At 37.7% G+C, this 24,560-nt stretch overlaps 9 protein-coding genes across 9 annotated transcripts; 2 read left to right on the top strand and 7 right to left on the bottom strand. All coding sequences in view use genetic code 12, as the record gives it.

Moving 5' to 3' along the window:
- Positions 1-446: 446 nt before the first annotated feature.
- Positions 447-1,602, bottom strand: PET8 (S-adenosylmethionine transporter; the record flags this gene model as incomplete). The annotated part of the gene is made up of 2 exons (XM_001523281.2): positions 447-1,394; positions 1,561-1,602. 2 exons carry the CDS (start codon positions 1,600-1,602, stop codon positions 447-449), a joined length of 990 nt encoding a protein of 329 aa, XP_001523331.2.
- Positions 1,603-2,397: 795 nt separating this feature from the next.
- Positions 2,398-3,603, bottom strand: DCC1 (Ctf8p and Ctf18p associating protein; the record flags this gene model as incomplete). The annotated part of the gene is made up of 1 exon (XM_001523280.2): positions 2,398-3,603. One exon carries the CDS (start codon positions 3,601-3,603, stop codon positions 2,398-2,400), a length of 1,206 nt encoding a protein of 401 aa, XP_001523330.2.
- Positions 3,604-4,594: 991 nt separating this feature from the next.
- On the bottom strand, positions 4,595-5,653 carry PVL30_005084 (uncharacterized protein; the record flags this gene model as incomplete). The annotated part of the gene is made up of 1 exon (XM_001523279.2): positions 4,595-5,653. One exon carries the CDS (start codon positions 5,651-5,653, stop codon positions 4,595-4,597), a length of 1,059 nt encoding a protein of 352 aa, XP_001523329.2.
- Positions 5,654-9,571: 3,918 nt separating this feature from the next.
- On the top strand, positions 9,572-11,266 carry PVL30_005083 (uncharacterized protein; the record flags this gene model as incomplete). Its single annotated transcript, XM_001523278.2, has 1 exon — positions 9,572-11,266. The coding sequence occupies one exon, from the start codon at positions 9,572-9,574 to the stop codon at positions 11,264-11,266; it is 1,695 nt and encodes a 564-aa protein (XP_001523328.2).
- Positions 11,267-12,261: 995 nt separating this feature from the next.
- On the top strand, positions 12,262-13,122 carry PVL30_005082 (uncharacterized protein; the record flags this gene model as incomplete). The annotated part of the gene is made up of 1 exon (XM_001523277.2): positions 12,262-13,122. One exon carries the CDS (start codon positions 12,262-12,264, stop codon positions 13,120-13,122), a length of 861 nt encoding a protein of 286 aa, XP_001523327.2.
- Positions 13,123-13,430: 308 nt separating this feature from the next.
- PVL30_005081 (uncharacterized protein) lies at positions 13,431-14,519 on the bottom strand (the record flags this gene model as incomplete). Its single annotated transcript, XM_001523276.2, has 1 exon — positions 13,431-14,519. The coding sequence occupies one exon, from the start codon at positions 14,517-14,519 to the stop codon at positions 13,431-13,433; it is 1,089 nt and encodes a 362-aa protein (XP_001523326.2).
- Positions 14,520-15,181: 662 nt separating this feature from the next.
- On the bottom strand, positions 15,182-17,929 carry PMR1 (High affinity Ca2+/Mn2+ P-type ATPase-like protein; the record flags this gene model as incomplete). Its single annotated transcript, XM_001523275.2, has 1 exon — positions 15,182-17,929. The coding sequence occupies one exon, from the start codon at positions 17,927-17,929 to the stop codon at positions 15,182-15,184; it is 2,748 nt and encodes a 915-aa protein (XP_001523325.2).
- Positions 17,930-19,423: 1,494 nt separating this feature from the next.
- Positions 19,424-20,788, bottom strand: PVL30_005079 (uncharacterized protein; the record flags this gene model as incomplete). Its single annotated transcript, XM_001523274.1, has 1 exon — positions 19,424-20,788. The coding sequence occupies one exon, from the start codon at positions 20,786-20,788 to the stop codon at positions 19,424-19,426; it is 1,365 nt and encodes a 454-aa protein (XP_001523324.2).
- A 480-nt stretch (positions 20,789-21,268) lies between these two features.
- Positions 21,269-24,373, bottom strand: PVL30_005078 (uncharacterized protein; the record flags this gene model as incomplete). Its single annotated transcript, XM_001523273.1, has 1 exon — positions 21,269-24,373. One exon carries the CDS (start codon positions 24,371-24,373, stop codon positions 21,269-21,271), a length of 3,105 nt encoding a protein of 1,034 aa, XP_001523323.2.
- Between the last annotated feature and the right edge of the window lie 187 nt (positions 24,374-24,560).

Below are 24,560 nucleotides of genomic sequence, written 5' to 3'. Positions count from 1 at the left end.
CGCAAACTACGGTCATTCGGACCGAGTTTATGCACTATACTACTTGCTCTTGTCAAGTCTTACATCTCAGATTGCATTTGCAGCAAAGTAATCACTCCTGAGAATGCTAGAAGAGAAGAAAGATGAAGAAGAATAAAAAAAACAAAACAAAATAGATGAGCAGCAAAAGAAGAGGGAAAGCGGACCTAGTCAATACTATATGCAATGCAATGTAATCTGTATAAGGTGGTTTTGAGTGTGGATAAAAGATGGCAATGTGATATAAAAACACGTATTTCATTCCTATTCGAGATTCAACACAGGATATTATAATCAAACTATTACTTTCTTTATTCCCCTTCTTTTCCCCCTAGTTCTTGTATCTATAAATCTATAAATTTTTCAATTACTCTCCGTCTATCTGTCCCTCTATTTACATATACTTACGTAAGTAACCACTAGCATATTTACATTCTTCCATCGAGCTTCATCAATTCATTGTGGACCAACTCATAACACCCCAAAAAGATGGCTCCACCACAACTGATCCAGCAGGTTCGTGGCACGACGCCACGCCACAAACTTCCCCATCCTTCGTGCTTGACCAAATCCTTAACAATTTTAACAATGCCTTGAGTCTTGCCCTCGCTGAGCATTATCCGTGTTTTGATAACATCCAATGGGGTAGTCAATGCAGCTGCAACTCCACCGGCAAGCATTCCACATACCGCACCTTTGAAACCTACTGGGATATACTTATCCCACCAATTTTGGGTCAGAGCCTTAGTACCAGCAGTAGTGATGGTATTAGAAGTAATGATATTATTATTATTAGTGATGCTGCTGGTGCTGCTAGTGCTGGTGGTGGCGGTACTTTTGGGAGTTATATTGTCGGTGGCACTATTACCCCATTGACGTTTTAACCACTCGTAGAGTGGAAACTGAATCATTGTAAACGGTATCTCCCTCATTATAGTGCTATTCCAACCTCGATATAAACCTCTGATCCCTTCTCTTTTTGCTGAGCCCTTCACACCTTCAACTCCACCAACAATAATATGTTTGAAATTCAGCCAACTTGAAGTCAATCCCATATGCGACGCTTGAGTTCTCTGCTTGATAACTTCGGCAGGAACACGCACGATACATGCCATGATTTCTCCCGCTGAGGCTGCAATCATATGCCGAACACCTGCAGTCGGGATGTATGGTTGCAATTCTCGTTTCATTGAATCATAAGTTATGAAAAATAACGAGGCCAGTGGTGCACTCGCAATAACACACGAGCCCAATCCACGGTAGATGCCATGCCACCCTCCGTTTTGAAAAAAACCACCGCGAGCTTGGAGTCTGGTTTTGATAGTATCAATAGGGAAAAACGCCAAATCTGTTGCTATACCTGCGCATCCGCCACTCTTGGATAAATAGTTTGTTAGTAGTCGACAATAATTAGCATTAACAAAATATTAACAATAACAGTGGTAATGATAATAATGATAATAATGATAATAATGAAAGAAGAATGAAAAATATAAATAAATAATGAAAGAAGGGAAGACACAAATTTGATTGCTAACTTACAATTAACGAGATGAGGAACGTCGACTCCGATGAAGTGGACATGGTGGTGTCTGCTTATATCGGTGATAAAATGGAGTGAACCTTGTTGTAACAATGATCTTGATTAGTTATTAGAAGAAAAAAAATGGAATATACATATGTATACATGTTTTGATATCAAAAATTAAAAAAACAATAAAATTACAAAAAATAAGAAAAAAAAAATAAAAAGCCAAAAAAAAAAAACCAAAAAAAGAGGAGGAGCCGAAATGTTGTTCCGCTCCTCGCTTTTGCAAAGGCGAGGGTGAATGAGGTGTAAAGATTCAAAGAAGGGAATCAAAAAAAAGGCCGAAAATCTCAAAATCTACAGGATAATGGACTTATTTGACAAATTTGTAAGTTTGAATTCGCTTTAGTCATTATCCTCATGTTACAAAATGTTTTATCTATAAATGCATGAATAATTATTCAAAGATAAGCAGAAGTTGTGGGGAAAAAAAAATGTAAAAAAATAAAAAAATTAAAGTAGCTATAGTTTTACACAGTGAAACTACACTGAAATATAGGATCGTTGAGCAGATTAAATGGTTAAAGGACCAGAGAAAAAGACTAATCATTGTAAACCAATCAAAGAAAACAAAAACAAAAACAAAAACAAAAACAAAAACAAAAACAAAAACAAAAACAAAAACAAACAGATTATGAGCAATGAACAATATGTTCTTAAGCTATACACAAGCATCGTTTTCATTTTTTTGTTGTTGAATCTGCGCAGTACCGACATGACCAAATGCTGTTCGGGAGGACTAATTCGTAAACCTGGTAACAGTTCAGTAGCTTAAAGAATCTCGCAATCAATCACCTTCCGCAAACAACAAACTTGTCTCGACCCAACCTTTTCTTTCTTCCATATTTGATAATCACCGAGTCCAATTTCCTCTCCTTCGGCACCAACGGCTCAATAAAACTAACAAACTCCTCGTATGGCCATATTTTCACTATATTTAATAGTTCTTTAAATCGGGTGCCCAAGTCGGAACTCAAATTGTCCGGGTTTATATATTGGATATGGCCCTGTTGGATGGTAACATAATATCCTAGTAAATACGTGATTTCTAGAGGGACATTGTAAAAGGAAGGAAGCGAAGTTTTCCAGTTTAGGAGAAACTCCTGAGTCAGTATAGTTGTGGAGGTTTTCCCAAGTTCAACAATGCCGAAAAGTTTGACTATTTTTGCATCATCAAGGGTACGTGGAGCATTGTTACTTATTTCGTTTTTTGTGTCAACAATTTCAAAATCATTTGCTTCGGCGTTTGTGGATTCAGCACTATACGAATATTTCTTTATAACAGTATAAACCATTGAACTAGACCAGTTCAGATTCAGTTTGACCACTTCTTTCAAGTCTTGTAAATTGAATTCGGAGAGCTGATTTCGGCTAATCAAAAAGGTGATGATATGGAACAAGATTTCTACTTCCAAACTTCTTGAAACTCGGAAACAATGGCCATGAATTTCACAAATGAGGTGTTCAATAAGTAGATGTTGGAACTCTGTCTTTGAACAGCAGCTGGATTTTAGTAATTGTTGCTTATTGGGGCTTTGTGCAAAATTAGTTGATTTTGACAACTTTTTGAGATCATTTAACATGCTAGGATGAAGTATGGGAATTTCAAGTATGTTAATGTTTCCTTTTACAGGAGCTAGTTCGTAAATATATGGGCATTTGGCAAATCCAACAAGCCAATTTTGTTGAGGAGGTTGGACACTAGTGACATTGGTGGCTTTGGCGTTTTTAACGATTTTGTTATTGGTATCTTCATTATGCATTGAACGCATGAGCAAGATTGTATTTGAGTGATTATTCTGCCGAAGTTTAAAAGTCTCGTTCTCAGTACATATAACAACGTTATCATGACCCTTGTTTGACTTTAGTTCCAATTTTAGTGAGGAATGATTTGTATCCTGTTCTAGTTTATTTTGGAGCGATGGTGGAAGTTGAATTAGTTTGTAGGTATGATTTGCATCGGGTTTTAGTCGCTGATATACTGATACACTATTCATGATGTGCCAAAATAAATCAAAATCAAAATCAAAATAAAAAACCAAAAAATTTTGGTGAGAAAAGGAAACGGTTGAAGAACAAGGTTGATTAGGGAAAAGATTGAAAAAGAAAAGTGTATCAATTGTTCTCTACGTTTAACAACCACAACCAGGCGGGTTTGACTGTAGAAAATATATATATATATATAGAAAATAAAAAACAAGAAGAAAAAGAAAAAAATATAATACAAAAAAAGAAAACAGAATAATTTACAACGTATCGCGCAGACTCGCGACGCGTTGCGCAAAAGAGAAGCTTCGCAATTAACTAGAAATAGTTTATTGAGCAATGGTAGTTGTAACTTATTACATGGTGTGAATATTGATAAATAGTATTTAATGTATCAAATTAAAATTATAATCATTTCACGATCTAGATATGTATATATTGAAGTATATATTGTATTTGTATTGGACTCTTTCTGCTTCTTTCCTCTAGTAACTCTAAAGCTATTACAATGTAAAACATTTCACCAACTTCTAAAATCTTTGACAGCCATATTGCTCTCTTTCAATCAAAGGGTCTTTACCACAATTCTCTTTCAAATTTTTCCACACCAATTATCCAAAACATTTCTCAAGCTCAATAGAATTAAGTTACCCTTGTACTTCCTATTGGTTCAGATTTTCAACTATTCCCCACCAGTAAAAGACTTTTCATTTTTTCCTTTCTAATTTTTAATTTTCAATTTATTTGTTCTTTTCGCTTTTTATCAAGTAGTCATTGATCTCTATCCTCTATACCTTTAATTTTCCTCCATGATGTTCAATTTCTTTTCGTGTTTGTTTTTGGGTTTCCATGTGGTATCACTTTTTTTTTTTTTCATCCAAAACATTCAATGCTCACATTGGTATATTGTTGAAGCGTGGTTAAAACTGTTTTTTTTTTTACTGTTTAATCATTATTTTTTTCTGCTTTGCTTCATTCTTTTCTCCATCACTTTGATTATCTTTAAAAGTTAGATCCTTGGTTAATATTTCTATCTCTAACACCCAACTCTCCATTCAAAAATTCGTCACTGCCCAATTTCTCATTCTTTCTCCAGAATGTCCAACCACCCTCGTGATCCTTGTTGTTTCTTCTCTTTAGGTAGAACAATACAGAGATTAGGCCGATTAAGATGGAACCACCCACTCCAACAACAACACCAACCACAATCTTGTTTGTTTGGCTCAAGCCTCCATTAGAATCTGAATTTTTGTTGCTGTTGTTGTCGCTGGATGAGGTTGGCGATGACGAAATAAGAGTAGTTTGAGTGACAACTACTGTCCTGCCGCTTTCAACACTAGATATTGTTGTGACTCTTTGGTTGGCACTGGTTGTTGTGTCTGCTGAGGAAGTGGTGGAGGTGCTGCTGCTGCTGCTGGTGGTGGTGTCTGAAGACGATGGAGATGAAGAGGAGGATGCTGAAGAGTCAGACGATGAGGTGTTGGATGAATTTGCTTCTGTCTCTGCTTCTGTTTCCGTCTCTGCTGGGATATCTGACGAAGAAGTAGAGTTTGGTCCATTTGAGACCGAGGAGGAGGAGGACGACAGAGACTCGGAATCGTTTGTTTCAGATGACGATGTAGCAGAAGTTTCCCCCTGTGTATTATCAAATGTTGATGTTGTAGGATTATTGATAAATGTCTCGCTAGATGATGAAGTTGTAGTTCTTCTTGACGAGGTGGAGGAAACAAAAGATGAAGATGACGTAGAAGACAGGGAAGATGATGATGAAGAGGATGAGGAGGAGGAGGAGGAGGACGAGGGAGTGGTTGTGGTTTCGCCAGTTGCAGTTGCTTCGGCAGCATTATTGAATGTATTTTGATTGCCTTGTGAGTCGTTACCGTTGCTTCCTCCATCATTGTTGTTGTTGTTGTTGTTGTTGTTACCATTGTTGTTACCTGAGGTGGTTGTGGTATTGTTATCAGCTCTCTTGGCGACAATGGTCATTGCCGTGTTTTGCTTATTATCTTGTTCTTCTGGTATACGGTGTGGGCCCATTTGTAAAGGGCTGACTTGTCTCATTGGTGATGAATAGTGGAAAAAATCAACCTCTTTATCATGGTGTTTTGCACGATGGCTACTGTTGTGGTTATTACCATGGGTATTGTCATGGTGGTTGGCGTGATGGTTTTTATTTGTTTGCTGATTCTCACGGTGGTGACAGTACTTGTAGGATGATAGATAAAAGAATAGCGTCGATAAGATGGCTAGCACACATAGTGCCTTGATGACTACTACTTTGGTTGTTGTTGTTGTGGTGGTGGTGGTGGTGATTCTTTTTGTTAAACTCTTTTTTTGTCCTTTGTGTTGTTGGGAAGGATATGGGCTAAGCTGGTGCTGCTGGTGCTGGTGCTGGTGCTGCTGTTGGTGTTGGTTGTAGTGGTGGTACAACGCCTCCTTCTCAGACATATTTTGTTCCTCAACGGGTGTAGTTTGTTTTTCCATTGTATATTTAATAGTAATGAAAGTGTGTTTGACTGTTTATAGTCCAACCTTTATGTTAATTTGGTGGATATGTTGCAGAAGAAAGTTGAAAGTAGTTGGGAGAAAGAAGGATAAATAGATGTGTTGAAGATGCTTAATGTATATGGTTGTTTTTCTTTCACCTATAGACACACTCTAATATCTATTTTTTCTTTTTTTTCTTTTTTTTCTTTTATTTTTCTTCTGCCTCTGCCACTGCCACTGTTATTGTTATTGTTATTGTTTTATATTTTTTATTTTTTCGTCTAAAAAAGTATTGATTCAAACGGGTGTAAATGGTCCAATTTTATTTTTAGTGGTGTGCGTGAAAGGGATGCGTGATTTAAAAGGGGAGACACAGTTAGAGAGAGAGAGAGAGAGAGAGACAATATATATGTATATTTTATTTTTTATTTTTTTAATTTATTTTTTAAATTATTTTAAATTATTTTTTTTATTTTTCGCTGCTGACTTTGTTTTTGTTGTCGTTTCAGATATTGGTCGGATCTTTCTTGTACTTGAGGTATAGGAGGGAAGAGGTTTACTGTGGAATCGGTAAAGACCTTCTTTTTTTCTAATATATATATATATATATATTTCTACTGATCTTGTTAGATTACATTGTACCAATAAGTTAAATATTTTTCTCTACTGATAATGTAATTGACTAGTAAATGGAGAAGAAGGAATATAAAATGTAACAAGAATAAGTAGAACAAGCAGGAGAAGGAGAAGAGAAACGGAGAATGGACGATACTGAGCTGTGTCTTTGTCTCAATTAGCTCAATACTGTGTGTGTGTGTGTGTGTGTGTGTGTGTTTTTTTGCTCATGTATTGGTCAATGGTTAGGAGCAATTGATTATAATATTTTTTTACCTCTCTTTCTCTCTCTCTCTCTCTAAGTCTCTTTAAGTTTCTATCTTTTAACTAGCTTTCAATATATTTTATTTCGCTTGAGGTTGTGGGTGCTGATATTATCTCTCCACTGCACAGAAAAAAAAAGAAACAACAACAACAACAACAGCATCAATAACATCAATATTGTACCACTAGATGAAGAGACTTTGCAAAGTTTTACTACTACTAATCTTGTTAAGCTAAGCTAAGCTAAAGTAAGCTAAGCTAAGCTAAAGTAAGCTAAGCTAAGCTAAGGCTACGATAACGTCATCGTCAGTTTCATCACTGATGGATTTCCCAATGGAAAGTCGAGCCAGAAACAGGAAATGTAAAGCGAAAGTAGATGAGTAGAGAAAAAGAAAAAAAGAAAAAAGAAAACAAAAAGGCAACAGAAATAGAAATGGAAAATAGAAAATAGAAAAAGACGAAGCCTAAAAAAAAAGGGCTGTGACAATGCTGGCTATGAAGGGAGGGAGAGAGGGTAGAAGCGGAAGGGCAAGGCGAGAGAGAGAGAGAGAGAGAGAGAGCTGGGGGAAGGGGTGTCCATGCGAATGACTCCATATCATTCTCGTTGTGGCCTCTCACCAGCATAGTCACTATTGAAATAGTGTATTGTAAATGATGTTCTTTTTTCCTTCATTTAACTTGGTTCGTAGATACTATCTAGGTAAGTGGTGGAAAGAAGATAATATGGATGGGAAGTTTATGGAAGCCGCAAATGCTGACATTTTAACAGGTATACGAATTTTGTTTTCAGCTTCTGTCTGGTAAAGAGGATATTTATTTCTAAAAATAGCATCCCACATATATACACAAGTATATACATATTCACAAGTATATATATACATATTCACAAGTATATATATACATATATATATACACATATATATATACTCACAAATTCACTCCTTGTTTTTTCTACTTGAACACGTTCCACCCCTTATTCCACAAACTTTTCTTTTTTCATATTTACTCTCCTAATCTATGCATGTACATAATAATTAGATTACAAATAAGGAACACGCTCTTTCCCACCACTCAACTTCACTTACTCGTCCTCCTCCTTCCTACTTCCTCCGCCTGAGACAATACTGCAAAAAAGTGATACATTGACTCATAGTTGGACCTAACCCCTCCTCCCTTCCGTTGTTCCCACTTCCTCCACCCTTCTTCAACATCAAAGACGATATCTAGAACAAAAATTATGGAGAGAGATTAACAATAATATGTAATGTATATATGTCTTTATACATACATTCATCATATACAAACTAATATGCATTTTCCTTGCCAAACATTGTCAGATATATAATAAGCGACACGGGTTTGCTCAAACTATGATGACCTACACTTTAATGTCAGCTTTTTTGTCACAAGTCACGTGCTTTTTTTTTCCTCTTCTATTTCTTCTATTTCTTCTTCTTCTTCTTCTTCTTTTTCTTTTACTTCTTCTATTTCTTTTACTTCTTCATTTCAAGTATTTTCCTTTTGGAAGGATGGAATTTGGTAAATTTGTAAGGTACAGTCTGTATTCCGATCATCTTTCAACTGCGCCTCGATATCGGTGTTTAGATTTCGCAACAGAAACAACAGGGCTAGATATTTTCAATCTGTTTTGAAAAATCGACCTTTTTTATAAATACTTTTACAAAATACCATTCACTATATTACATGCCAGGTAGGCGAAGGCGGAGGGGGGTTCGAAGGAGGAGGAGGAGGAGGAAAACTGTCTTGTGAATTTTGGTTGGAATGGAAGTGTGGATGTATTCACTTTCTAGAAAGTACAAACTATTGCTCTTATTTGTTTTTTCATTTCCCTTAACTTCTTTATTTTTTTCTGTTTATAGTAAGAAGAAAACAAAATCAAATCAGTGCTTACCAAGTATATCATCTCACTTTACTCGTTGTCTTCTAGAATGTTCTGGAAAAAAATAAGTTAAAGCGTGAGGCGTCAAAGAAGGAATCAGAAAAAAAAAAGTATATGATAGAAAATAGTTGATGTCGTAACACAAAACAAAAAAAAAGAACGAAACTATTAGGCGGCTGTTAAGTGGAAGTGATGGGGGGGGGGGGGGGGGGGGAGGAGCGAAAAGAAAGAGAGGAGAGGACTAGAGCGTGGATTTGTATGTGAGTGAGTATGTGTGAGTATATGTGAGAGAGTAAGAAGAGCATGAGGGTCTCCTTAGTGTTCAATCTCTCACATTCCATGTGGTTCCACAATTGCGCCAATTGCTGCATGGAGCACCCACTTGAAGTTCCAACTCCTTCCAAATTATTCCATGCAATATTGCAACCAATTAAACACATACTCTCATTACGCATGCACCCACACATCTTTAGCAGACAAGAATGAGGAAATGAATAAATGGGTCATTAACCTTTATTCATCGGGCCTTCTCATTTACTATAAAAACCCCTCCCCTCCCATCCTGATCCCTTCCTCTTGATATCCTCCACTATTAATTGAAATTTGACAAAGTTTATATTCTCTTGTTCATTATTTTCTACCATCAAATCAATTGAACTTAAACAATTAGCATCTACATATTATAAAAACAAGCCAAATTTAATACTAACAAAATGTCGTACTACTTTTACCAACCACAACAACAAAAACCACGCGAATTGGAAACTGATCAAGATGAAGGACTCGATTTGAATTCATTGTTGAGCTTGTTGCATCAAGAACAATTCAACCAACATCAATCACATCCATTTTACCAACCAATTGCTGCACCTCAGCACTTTTATCAGCAACATCCATACTATCACCAATCATTCCACCAACAACCATACCAAAGAAAACAACCAAAACAAAAGTTACCACCACCACCCCAACAACAACAACAGGCACTCCCACCAAGTGCTCGTCCTAGAGTAGTCAAGAAGCTTGAGACTGAAGACGAGTTCCAGATTCAAATCTATAAGCCCTACGGCAACTTTAACAACTATGAAGTACAGGTTATTCGCCAACAACCACCGTTGATCAAAATTGTCATTTCCGGTCCACGCCTGGATAACTTCAAAGTGGAAAACACATTCAATTTGAACTATATTGATATTGACAATATCAACTGGAGATGGAACAAACGCGAAAACATCTTGAGTTTGAACATCCCCAAGAAATTACATTACATTCATCTGAATGTCGAGGATGTATTGAATTGCTTATTTGGGGGCCATGTATTTGAACCGGAAAGTAAAGAGTTGCAATTTGGACACAATGATGAAGAAGAAGCAGAACAAGAAGAAGAAGAAGAAGCAGAACAAGAACAAGAAGATGATAGTGAGGATGAGACTTTGGAAGATCACGAGAAAATTATTAGAGAAGCAGCCAATGCTCTCAAAAACCAATTTGTAATAACACCAATCAATGGCTCTGCCAGTGCAGAAAAGAAGGAGGAGGAGAAGAAGAAAAAGAAAAAGAATAGAAACGAAGAAGCTCAAGCTAAAGCAAAGGCAAAGGCTGAAGATGAAGAAGCTAAAGCTAAAGCAAAGGCAAAGGCTGAAGAAGAAGAAGCTAAAGCTAAAGCAAAGGCTAAGGCTGAAGAAGAAAAAGCTAAAGCTAAAGCTGAAGCTATTGCTCAAAGAAAACGAGAGATTTTGGCGCAACAAAAGGAAGCTGAAGCTAAGGTCAAGCAAGCACAACTTGAACTCGAAAGACTTGTTCAACAGCAACATGAATTGGAAAAACAGCACAAGTCCAAAGAAGCACATGAGGTTGAAAGTAAAGAGCATGTATTGGAAAGCTTAATTCGCGATGAAGAAGATAAAATTTACGAGAATGAGCAAGAACAGATTAGTCAATTTTTAAGCCAACTGAATCAGAGTAAGACTCAGTCCAAGACCCAAAAAGAAAATCAAAAACAACAACAACAACAACGACAAGATTTCTTGAACCAGTTTTTTGGGTTTAATTTGGGACCAGCATTAAATGAATACCTGGCACATGCTCCAATTCAAAACCAAACAGCTAAACTGACCCAGCAGAAGCATTTAAACCAGAAACAGAATAGTCAAAGACCTACAAGACCTGTTAAGCCTGCCAAACTGGAGAAACTCAAGCTGCATATAATAAACAATAATGAGGTGCTTAATTCTAGTAAATTGACAGGTACTAACTTGAATGAAGCACTGGAGCCAAAGACACCCATATTAAATGGAAAGGAAGGTAATTCAAGCAAATCAAATACCATACCAAAGAGGTATTCTCCAAGTATGGAAGATGTTGAGGACGAGGAATCCATAATGTGGAGAAAGAAATTTGATCATTGATTGGCGACTTTTTTCTTTATATAATACAGTAAATATTGACGGATATATATATATACAATGATATTTTGATTTTGCGATTTGGTAAACGTGTCTAACTAATTGTAGTAAATAAGATTTTAAACGGATATAACAGGTACAAGAAGTAGAAGCGGAAAGAGAAAGAGAAGTAATATAAAAAAAGTATGGAAAAAGAGTAATCAAAGAAAATACGGCAGGGGCGTTAAATAATTAATAAACACGGTATTTGGAAAAGTAAACTGAGGTATTTTCAGAGAAATTGGTGTACATTTTGAGTATAAACTAATACCACTCTTTATTTGCATTAATTGTCGTCTTCTTTTTCTTTTTCTTCATCTTACTTTTTAATTTATTGAATTTACTGTATACATTAACTACTATCAAGTTTTTCCGGCGTCCATGTTTCTTGTTCTTGTTTCCTCTTTCCTGTTTTTATGTTTCCTGTTTCCTGTTTCCTGTTTCTATGTTTCCTTTTTTTTACCGACTTCATTTAAATATTGGATATGTTGGTTGCATGTAGGCATAAAAAAAAAAGATGGTTTATAAAGAGCTTGAACTATTATTTGAGTAACCATTTGGTAGTGAATACGCTCGTTCTTGGAGGAAAGCGCAACTTTAAAAACCTACATCTTACAAAAACCATCACATAACCACAAGTTCTACAAAACAATATCTTCACCACTGCCACGCTCTTCAAGAACAACATTTTCTTTACTAACTGGGCTAACCAATTGCTAACCAATATACTTGACCACTACCAAACTCAAATTTTTTAACAACCTTTTTATTATTATTATTATTATTATTATTTTTGTTTTGCTTACTTTTGATTATTCTATTTCACATAAATCTCGATTTCCTATCACGATTGCTTCTTTCATTGGTTTTGAGTAAATAACAATTATCTTACTACTACACCGTTCGAATTCAAATTCAATTTATATATTGTTACAACCATAATTAAAAAGAGAATTAACATGACACGATCAATTGCGGTATTTGGCGGAAACGGGTTTTTGGGTCGCAAGATCTGTGAAGTAGGAACCTATAAGGGATATACAGTTACATCATTCTCGCGATCAGGTCAACCTCCAAAAGCTGTATTACATCAACCATGGGTTCAAAATGTTAGTTGGCAAAAGGCTGACATTTTTCAACCCAACGAACTTGGACTGAAACTATCTCAATTCGACACTGTAGTGCATTCAATTGGGATATTGTTTGAAGATCAATCTTATAAAAACAGCATGAACTCCTCAGCTGCAAGTGGATTCAGTGGCTTGGGTAATGGCGCAAGCCTGCTAGTAAACGATGCAAGAAAATTGGCAAACGCCGTGATGGGCTCCAATCCGATGCAAAAGGACAAAAAGTGGATGAGTTACGAAGCAGTACAACGCGATTCAGCAGTAAATTTAGCAAAGGAATACGCACAAGCCAGAGAAACAAGTGAAAAAGTGAATGTCGATGCGGGCAATTTCGTGTACATATCGGCTGACCAGAATCCCCCAATAGTTCCACAGCGATACATTACAACGAAACGCGAGGCTGAAGCCATAATTAGTAAAATTCCACAATTGAGAACAATCATCATGAGGCCAGGTGTAATGTACGACGAGCTGCATGATATGGGAATGACTAAAAGGGATGTGATTATGAAGGGATTGAGATTTGCCGTTGGCGTTAAAAAAACGACTTTAGGTGATTCATTTTTGAGTAGCCTTATAAGACCTGTGGTGAGCACTACTCAGGTTGCAGAGGCATTGTTTGAGAAATTGGAACAGCCAGAATTCAAAGGCGTTGTTCCAGTGGAAGTCATTGAAAAAGAGCTTAATGTGTAAATATAACGATTATTAAATCAAATAGCAATTGCAACGTATAAGACCATATGGTGTTGTTTATAATCAAGGATTAAAATTAAAATTAAAGATATGTAATTTTAATGCAAAATTGAAAAAAAAAAAAAAAAAAAACGAGAATTAAATAAATGCAGAATACATAACGCAAATATGTTCGCACTGAGTGGATTACTGGCGCTGCTAGTGAACAATACTAATTACAAAGAGAAAGGTAAAAGATTAAGAACGAAAATTGCTTGTAAATGAACTGTAAATGCTTATAGGTTGTTCATTTCAATTTCTTTAGCCTTTCACGAACTTGTTGTAGCCTTCCCTTTTGTCTGCTCATTATGGTTTATCGATCCATGGTCAACTTCGTCCTCTCCTTTTTCTTCGTCTTCTCTTCTAAGACTAGTCCGTCTCAGGATCAGCCTCAGGTTCTGGCTGATACTTCTCCTTTTCTTTCGCCTTTGCTCCTCTTCTGACGAGATCAATTTCGATTGCAACATTTTCAACCAATCAATTTGTACTTCGTCCAAATCTAAAAATTCAGGAGATATTATCAGATCGGGAGTTATAGTGATCATAGTTCCACTCGTAGCTCGATCAATATTCATAGTACCGCCAGCTCCATCCTCGGCATCCGAAGTACTGCTTTCGATGCTACTTTCTATTTGTTTCTCTTCATCAGTTGGACCCCGCCTCAGAATTCTTTCCTCCCTCGTCAGTGACAGTGGCGTCGACGGCTTCTTCCCTGCTTTTCCTGGACTCCACCAGTACACCGGATACGACCTCACAATATTTCCGGTAATTAATGCAACTGAGAGTATCAACACCGAGCTTATAAGCTGCACAGGCAAATACCACCATGACATCTGTCTAATTTGCGCATCAATACTAGGTAATACAGCTGATGCCCCAGCGGGTGGGTGGATACAGTTAAGAATAGACATTGCTACCGAGCTCACGGCAACACTAAGTGCAGCACTTGCCCAATAATTATCCCTAGCGTGCTCGCTCAAGCTAAACAATTTTTGAATACATGTTCCAATTAATGCCGCAACGAAATGGCCCATAAACACATTACGCGGCTGCGCTAGTGGAACTTGCGAGGTATTAAAGCATAATATAGCCGATGCAGCGTACGATGCTAATAGTATAGGCGCATGGTGATGGTCTGTAAAGACATTGTGGTGCATAAACACACCCATTATTAGTGCTAGCCCGCTGAATGTACCAATAGCAATCTCGAGCCATAGTATGTAATCCGGGACGGGAGAACGCGGATGTGGTGGATCATGATACCCCAAAAAGAAAGAAACTGGTCTGGGGAGCTTGTGGAGCTGATTTCGAGGAAGATACTTGTTGACATAATTGTCAATGACAAACGTAAATACCATTAGTTAAAGGTCGTCTCTGTGATTCTCGAGTAATATGAATGAGTGATGTGGGGTATAAAAAAAAATAAATAATAAAAGAATGAACACCTTCTACTTTGGACTGATGTTAACGAGCTAAAAAAAAAAAAAAAAAGCCATCAAGTAGCGCAGTTGCAAATGAAGTTAATTGGAGATCAACCAGAGGTAAAGACTTTAATAACTGAAAGGCTTTATGTAAGTGTCTTGGACGACTACCTGTTAATTTATATGAATATTATTCATGACATTACCTGTGGGTAATTTTGAAAATACATGTGGGGTGAATACGTATTAGCAGAAAGAAACAAAACAAATTAAAAAAAAAAAAAAAGAAAAAAAGAAAAATTAAAGAAAGAGAAAGAAGCATAGAAATTGCCGCGGCTAAAGAAATTTGGCAAAATCAATCATAAGATATTCACATTCAAAACCTTGGAGCTAAATCTTTCATATATACCAATTATTGTCAAAATCCTCAATTTTTCATAGCTTACTCTGTTAACAGATTAATTATCGAGATTGATCATTTCATTTCTTTCTTTCTTTTTTTTTTTTCTCTTTCGGTCTACTACTAAATGCGTTTAGATACTTTGTTCACTCTATAAATATATACACCTTCTATAGTTTATTAAATCTTTCCACTCTCTTTATACTCCAACGTTGTAGTTATTCGTATACAATGTCCTTCTCCTGACCCACCATTTTCTAACCTCGTCAACAATAAATACCGAACTGCACAATCCAATCAAATGCAAAATATCACCCAAACTCAACGCCTCGGTTTGGAAAATTCTTTGGAAAAATGGCACATACACAGCACAGAATTGGCCCAATAAAGATCCAAACACAGCAAAATTAAACATGCTGTTCTTCATCCCCATAGAAAAAATAGACTTTGAATGGTGGCGACATGCCAAAGCGTTGAACATATCAAAAAGAACAAAACATGTGAATGTCATTGTCGTGTCCCGCGCAGTCACCTCGCCATCTTTCATCTCCTTTATAAAGATGTACAATGTTCCGATAATGATCATCACGGCTGACTGAACAACTCTCTTGAGCAATTGCGAAGTCAAGATCTTATCATTTCTGCTTCTTGGTGGCTTGTTCATCACTTCGTGATCAACTGGCTCAACACCCAATGATTGTGCTGGTGGACCATCCATCAAAATGTTGATCCACAATATTTGCATTGCGTTTAATGGGTTTGGGAGTCCAAAGAATGTACTCAATGCAATCAAAGTTAATGCAGCAATCGATGTACTCAACTGAAAAGTAATAAAGTTTTGAATATTGTTAAATATACCTTTACCTTCTTCAATAGCACTAAGAATGGTACTGAAATCATCATCGGTAAGCACCATATCAGCTGCTTCCTTGGCCACATCAGTTCCGTTCTTACCCATGGCGATACCAATATCAGCAAGCTTTAATGCCGGTGCGTCATTGACACCGTCACCTGTCATTGCCACAATATCCCCACGTCTCTGCAATGCCTTCACAATCTTGACTTTATGTTCGGGAGTAGTTCTAGCAAAAACAGAAACATTATGGATGGCGTGCGATAAAGATTCCTCTTTCAATTCGTCAATCTGGTCCCCTGTCATCACCGAGTGTTGTCCAGTCACCGGCATACCAATTTGTCTAGCTATGTTCAACGCCGTGGATGGAGAGTCACCAGTGATCATAATCACGTGGACGCCTCCTTTCATCAACATAGAAATAGATTTACCAACATTGGGTCTTGGTGGATCCTTCATACCAACCATTCCGCAAAAGATCAAATCCAGTGGCTCTTGGTCAAACGACTTGTTACTTTCGGCAAAACCCAAAACACGAAGTCCATCATTGGCAAGCAACTTAGATTTCTCATGCACGGTTTCCATAAAGTCAGGAGTAATCGGTTGTACGTGCCCGTTAGAGTCGTAGTATCTGTTACAATGTTTGAGTAGTTTCTCCGTTGCACCTTTAGCATACGTATCTGCCTTGGCTCTGTCACCAGTATGAACACTAATGGCCATGTACTTTCTTGTGGATGAGAATGGCAACTCATTCATCCTCTCTGTTTGCCCTCGAATGTCTTCCAATCCGAAATGAGGAAGACATTCAAGCAAGGCAATGTCGCTTGGGTTACCAACATACCGTTCATTTGCCGCCGAATACTTGGAGTTGTTACAAATATTACCACAATGAAGCACTTTGCGCATGTTTGCAGTCAATTGGTGGTGTAATGTGTTATCGTCCAATTTCTCAACCACTAAAAAGGGTGAGTTGAAACTGCCTTTGAAGTCAGTGGTCCATATTTTGGTAACCGTCATGTGGTTTTGAGTTAATGTGCCCGTCTTATCCGAGCAAATAACATTAACTGATCCCAAGGTTTCGACACTTGGCAATCTCTTTACAATCGCCTTTTGTTTGGCCAAGCGCAATACTCCCAATGCCAAGGTGACAGTAACAATGATTGGTAGACCTTCGGGAATCGCAGCTACTGCCAAAGATACTGAAATCTGAAACATATCCAACCATGATCTTCCCTGGAAGATTCCAATTAAACAAATTATACCAATGATGGCAAAACTAAATATACTCAAGTCCTTACCTAATTTATCCATTGCCTGTTGCAAAGGTGTCTTTGGTTTTTCAATCTCACTCATCATTTCAAAAACAGTCCCAAAAACAGTTTGTGTACCAATTCCAACAACAATACCACTCCCGTGTCCTTCGCGTACCAAAGTACCCATAAAGGCTATATCGGTTCTCTCTGTGACTGGGGGGTCCTTCATAGTAACTGGATCAGTATTCTTTTGTACTGGTCTATTTTCACCGGTCAAGTTACTTTCATCTATGGTTAGGTAGACTGCATTGGTTAAACGAACATCAGCTGGTATTCTATCACCAGTTGAGAAGTAAACTACATCTCCGGGTACTAAAGTGGAGGCGAGAACAGTGGTTGAGTTACCGTTTCTTGTGAGATGTGCCTCGGCGGGGACTAACTTGTTCAATGCTTCCAACGACTTTTCAGATCTATACTCCTGGACAAAACCAACAGTGACAACAATGACAATGGCAAGGAAGATGGAGATACCATCATCGGTCTGGCCCATGATGAAACTAATCACCGAGGATCCAATAAGAAGCAAAATCAACGGGTCTTGATAAAAAGAGGAGAAAAATTTGAATAGTAAACTTTCTTCATCCTTGTGGGATAACTCGTTGACACCATAAATGGTGCGTCGGTTGATAATTTCCTGTGCAGGCAATCCCAATTTGGCATCTGTATTGAGTTCAGTTTCTGTCTCTTCAATAGTCTTTGAGCAGAACTTGAGTGATGGAACATTAGCCCGGTTTGGGAGTTTCACTTGGTCGGGGCTGATGTCATACGGGTTGCTGGACATTTTTTACAAAGATGACACGCGCGAGGGTGTGGGTGTGGGGTGGTTGAGTGGGTTGTTGGGTGTATATGTTAACCTGGAGATACGAAATACTAAGATGTCAATGAAGTCAATCGATGTGCGTTCTCTTGATTAAATGAAGGTTGTGGTATAATACTGGCGTTGAATTTACTCTCTTTGACTGATATTATTTGAAAAGTGTTGCAAATGGAAGTTGGTTCAATTGATTTGAAAGAGAGAGAGTGTGTGTGAGTGAATGAGTGAGTGTGTGAGTTTTTTCTCTTTGCTTGAAAAAAATTAAAAATTAAAAAGAAATAATAGAAAGAAAAAAGAAAAAGAAAAAAAAAAAAAAGAAAAAGAGAAAAAAAAAGGATAAAAAAAAAATACAAAATAAACTTGTGAAATGAAATGGACGGAAAATATTATGTTTCCAGTAGAGAGATGTCCGCGCGAGCGTGAGTCTCAAGAAGTCAACGCGAGTCTTTCGCTGCTATTTCAAATTTTATTACTCTTTTAACTTGTCGAAGAAACACAGAACCATCAGCGAAAGAAAACAATAAGCAAAAAATAAAAAAGCAGAAGAAGAGGAAGAAGATAAAGAAGATGAAGGTGATGAAGCATATATACATGTATACTATTATGATAGCGGAATGAGCGTCGGGGGACATTTGACTGAGAAAGAGAGATGTAGAGAAAAAAATTTATTTAAATAAAAGATGAAAAAAAAAAAAATTAAAAAAAAATTAAAAAGAAAAAGACTATGACGTGTGCTCATCAGCATTACAAGGTGCACTAATATGGATGGCGAAGATAAGAACAACAGCATTGGAGATAGAAACCATTCTTAAAAAAAAAAAAAGAAGAAAAAAGAAACATTCTTCTTATATCAATAGATAACAGTGTAATATTAGGGGTGAATGAAAAAAAAAAGCAATATGTACAGATACATTTAAACTCAGTTGTTAGATCTCACCATCCTTTCTTTAACATTGTTTGTAGTTCCTTGCCCATCTTATTCCAAATCTTACTAATCATTATATTTTGCACTGTGCTCATAAGCCTTGGGGAGATGGGAAGCAGAGAGCAGAGAGGGGGGAGTGAAAAAAAGAAGAGGTAGCGCCCCTATTGTTCAATTTTTATTTCTATTTTCATTTTCATCTTTTATTTTTATTTTTATTTTTATTTTTTATTTTTATTTTTTTTTTTTTTTATTTATTTGGATTGATGTTTTGACTCTTTTCTTTCTTTCTTTTTCATTTTATTTTTTTTTTTTAACTGGTGGGTGGCGGTGGTGGTATTATGCGGAAAAGGAAGGATGCCGTCCATGCAGAAGGAAGGACACAGACGAAATGGTATTGTATTGATTACTAGATTAGGAAAGTCTTCACCGACAACAATAAACTCTGGCATCTATACTAGTTTACTACTTTGCAATTATTCTATCCCATTACCCACCTACATCTATAATATGTTTGGCTTTGGTTTGATTTGATTTGATCAACCTTCTATTACCTCAAATGCCGCCTTCTTGAGTCTGTTCATAATTGCAAGTCCCTCATCGACTTCTTCTACCCCTTCAATCAAAATCAAATCGACTTTCTCATCCTCATCAACTTCTCTCAAATACTTAAATAAATTTCTTGCAATATCATCACCAGCTGATCCCAAATCTCTTACAACGTCTATACCTTTATAGTCCCTAAAATGTCTACTTTTAAGAAGCGCAACCTTTGGCGTATCTGCATTAGCCGAAATTAGATGTTTCTGACCTTGACCTTCCTGTTTTGAATCTTTTGAATCTCTTAAATCACCTCTTGCCCCTACTTCCACTCCGTCAACACTCACTCTATTTGCTTTTAAATACTTTGCAATAGCATCTTCTCCATCTCCACAGTTAACAAACAAAACTACTTTAGCATCAGGTGAATAATGTTTATATTTCATTCCTGGAGTCTTTACCAGCTCGTCCGCTCCAGCGGTGCGTTTTGCAACTCTCACATTCTTCCACTCTTCCCCTCCAACCCGTTTCAACTCCTCGAGAGAAACACCACCAGGCCTTAAAAGCATAGGCGGGTCACTCAACCCATCTACTACGGTAGACTCGACACCCACATCACAAGCACCCCCATCTAAAACAATAGGTATCTTCCCGCCCAAGTCATGCATCACATGTTGCGCTAAAGTCGGGCTGGGTTTAGTCGAGGAGTTGGCTGAGGGAGCTGCAAGTGGTAAATCAGAAATGGCAATAAGGGCCCTTGCTACTGGATGGGCAGGCATTCGTACAGCAAATGTATCTTGGTTAGCTGTTACATATGATGAGATGGGAGACTTGTTATTGCTGCTGCTACTGCTATTGCTGCTGCTATTGCTGTTGCTGTTGCTGTTGCTGTTGCTGCTGCTGTTGCTGTTGCTGTTGCTACTATTGTTGGGTAAAAGAATGGTTAATGGACCCGGCCAGAAATGCTCAATAAGGTTATGATAGATTTTGGGAATCTCATAGTTGGCAGGTAGTAGCTTTCTTTGTAATTGGGACAATGAGGAGACATGAATAATAAGCGGATTATCTGCTGGTCGTTGCTTCGCTCGATAGATGGATTTCACAGACTCGTCTGATAACGCTGAACCTGCAAGACCATAAACAGTCTCAGTAGGGAAACCAATCGCATTATTAGTGGTAAGAAGCTCCTTTGCAGCTAATTTGATATTCGCTTCAGTTTCATCATCTGTGATTCTGGGAACCTGGGAATCGCCATTGTTCTTCAAGTCAAAATGTATGGACTCTGGCTTTACTTTCAAAAGCTTGGTTGCAAAAGTATTAGGTACAGTAGTTGAAGATGACATGGCTCGCTGTATCCTCAACATATATTCGTATATCTTTGTATGCCTTTTATGAAACGGTGATACTCTACTATGGTGACAATGACATAAAATGTATACAGCTAGATTTATATATTTTTATATTCATTTATCTATATATACATATATTGGAAGATGCGCGATGGATGCCAATTAAGCTTCATGCACTGATGCGCAAAAAATTTACAAAATTAAGAAAAATCTAAAATGAAAAGAAACGAACTAGAACTAGAACTAGAACTAGAACAAGAACAAGAACGGTTGGATGTTTTAAGGTAAATAGCGCAAATACAGTCATAGATCCTACTTCATGGCTTTTCGGTTTTTCAATAATCAAAAAGATGTAATCCTAATTATACCCAACTTCTCAGACTCGCGTTTTATTTTACTCGGAGGAAGTTGAGGGAAGCAGCATGAAGTAAAAACTGAAATAGAAAACAAAAACAAAAACAAAAAAATAAAAAAAGAACAAAAAAAATGTAGTTTTTAAAAAACTATACACTCTGTAATTATTTTTTTTTCACCGTCACTCAACTGCTCGTAATATTTTCCAAATCCTCCAAGATTCTCTCCAGCGCACTCTTTGAAAAACTGTACCAACAACTCTTTCAAACTCTCATCGTCACCACGAAGTTTATTAGCCCTATTTCCATCATCAATGTACGATTTCAATTTCTCATAGTTAGGAACACCGATATCGTCCATATCCTCCCACCCGTCGTCGTCGTCATCATCGTCACCGTTGTAGTCACTGTGATCGGTATTTACTCCACCTCTAGCACTACCTTCATGTACATTGTTGTCATTGTCATCATCGCCGTCATTATCATAGTTCTGCTCATCATTGCCTCTGTCTCTTCGGTTCGGTAAATAGTCAGCTACATCTGGTTGCTGGCACTGAAATTGAAGCTCGCCAGCAAGCAATTTGAGAATCTTTAGCGACGCCGAAATTTGTGTATATCTCTCTGGCATCTTTTTGGCCATCGACCGGGTGATTATCAAATCACCATCATACGGAACAATCTCGCCATTGACAATCAAATTCTCAACTCTGGAGTCACCCAAAGTAAAAATCCGCGCCAAAGCTAAGGTATTTTGTTTAATCTGTTCATACCCACGTGTGATTTCATAAGAGTCAAACCAAATTGGTAAAACAGTCTTCAAACCGGGCTCACCATTTATAACCATGCTTGAAAGAAAATTGATCATCTCCTCCGGCGACAAAAGAACTAATTGACAAAGCACCATTACAAGGTTTTCGATTGTAATTGGCTCCTTGGCAATGACTAGTCTCTGCACTGTCGCTTGCAAGATTCGCGTCAACATTTCCTGCGGGATCTGGGTCTGAAAGTTGGCTATAAGTGAGCACACTATAGAGCCGCATTTGTTGGCAGCACTATCTGACAACTCGGGTGATAAAAACTTGTAGACAATCTTCAACATTGATTCCACCCCAGATTCCTTGTTTTCGGGATCATTATATTCACTGAATAATTGTGCTGCTCTTTGAATCAACTCGTTGAATACCTCGCCACCGCTTTGAAGGATTTGGTCATCAGTGGACTTCAAAAGGATTGACTTGAGAGCATGGAATGCATATTCAAATATCTGAGAAGGAAGCGTTTTGTGAGGTCCAGATTTGATGATAATTCCGAGTAACTCCAAACTCAAGTACAATTGGGGTGTGTAAGCGCCGTCGCTTGTTTCCATTAATTTCAAAATAAATGGTAGGGATTTTTCGCATGTAACCATATAATCTTGCTCATTGACATTTTCCAAAAGGGCGCTAAGACAATCCGAGGAGTCTGAAATTAGTTGAACATTTGCAGGGTCCTTATACGCTATTTTGAAAATAAGCTCAACAACATTGACATTGGCTGTCACTTCGATTGACGCTGCAACCGAGGGACTAATTGTGATTGCCGCCGCAATTGCTTCTAAGAGTACTGGTAAGCCGTCTTCTTCACATTCGTCAATCAACAGAAGAGCAAGTCTAAAAATAATCAACTGGACAGAGTCGTCTAATGCGTCAAGCTCAAATACGTGTTGATAATAGGTAACGCTGACCAAGGCTGCAATTTGAATAATGCTGTTATTGCACTTTTCAGCAAACACAACCATATCGGAAAACACTTTCCTTGCCTGATTGCAAATGCCATCATCTCCGTTATCAGCAATATCATCGCTGCCAAATTTCTCAAAATATTTAGGAAGCAACAAAAAACATCGTGCAGCTACCAATGCAGGAGTCTGATATGAAATGAATGAAACTATTGTTTGTAACGGCACCCGTGTTAATTCGTGATCGTTTGACAAAATTCCTTCTAAAGTAAACAATTGTGCTTCCAACAATCTTCCGTCATCTTTTTGAAAAAGCTCCACAAGCGCTGTACAAGCCTCTTGCACGTCCCCAGAGTTTAATTCACCCCAGAAATCCAAAATCAGATCTCTTGGATTGACATTGACTGAAAGACCCGTAATTTCTGCAACGTATGAATTCAAATCATCTTGATATTCTTCAACAACCTCTTTGGGCAATGCGGTACACACCAATGCATTCTTGAGAAATTCTGGGATGTTTGCAACCAGCGAGATTGAAACATCATGTTGCACACATGATATCGTCTGGAATATTCCATCGATAAGGTTATTGAACAGAGACACGGCGTCAAGGTCCAGGTACAAGGGCGCCTTATACTCGTTCAAAGCCACCTGGTTATACAATGGTGCAATTCGCGAGACATCTTTTATCGTGAAACTTAACACATTGGACTTTGTCTCAAAAGGGAGTCGCAGGTGGAAAGTGCCAATAATTGTAGCCATTGACTTGTAGACATTACTCTTGAACTCGATTTCAACCAAGTTTCCACCTTCCAACAATATGAGCTGGATGAAAATCTTCAATGTAATTGTGACCTGATCAATAACAAAGTTTTTTCTCTTAGAATCTTTAAACGCTTCTGGGCTTTTCAATATTGCTAATACCGACTCGTATAATTTCATTGCTTGTGTTTTCACTGCAAGAGTAACCTTGTTATTTTCCAAAATCGCATTTAGGTGGTTTATTACTTGTGCACCAATACCGTCTTCCCAAAATTGTTCTTCGGTGATGAGGTCATCAAACAAATCAGTAAGAACCAGTAAACCACCCAACATTGCCGTTTCGTTTGCATAATCTGTGGTTGCGACATACAATTTAGCAATCAAGTCAGGCCACTCGTCGGGGTAGTCGGCAGAGGCAATTTGCACAATAGCATATGCCGCACCATTGCGGATCTTGGAGTTTGTATCTCCCACAGCGAGATCTAGCAAGCGTGACCTAATGACCAGCTTCAAATCTTGTGCAACTGGTGGGCCCACAAACGAGCCAAACCCCATGGACCAAAACTTGGGCACTATTCGTTTGAGTTGAAGTAAACACGATTGACGCACGTCAACAGGGAGTTCTGAATTGAGCGAATATTCAAGAATAAGGTAGGCCGACTCCGAAGGATTTTGACTCACGACTTGGTTGAACTCAAGCTCGGCATTGCGTCTCGCATTATTATCGGAAGATGTTTGATTGATGATCAATTGAAGTATATCAGGCATTGCAACTTTGCGAATAAATGTACAGGGAGAAGAATGAATGCTAGACTGGTTTGCAATAGGGACCTCGAGATAACACTGATATTGCAGTAAGATATTGTACGTTTTTTTAATAGAAATATATTTCAACAAAGGACTAGGCGCGACCGAAGGTGATGGAAAGAAAAATAAACACACGTGAATTCGAAAT

Source organism: Lodderomyces elongisporus, chromosome 7, assembly GCF_030384665.1.
Source record: "Lodderomyces elongisporus chromosome 7, complete sequence".
In the NCBI taxonomy this organism is placed as follows: domain Eukaryota; kingdom Fungi; phylum Ascomycota; class Pichiomycetes; order Serinales; family Debaryomycetaceae; genus Lodderomyces; species Lodderomyces elongisporus.
This window is presented reverse-complemented; position numbering and strand designations above follow the sequence as displayed.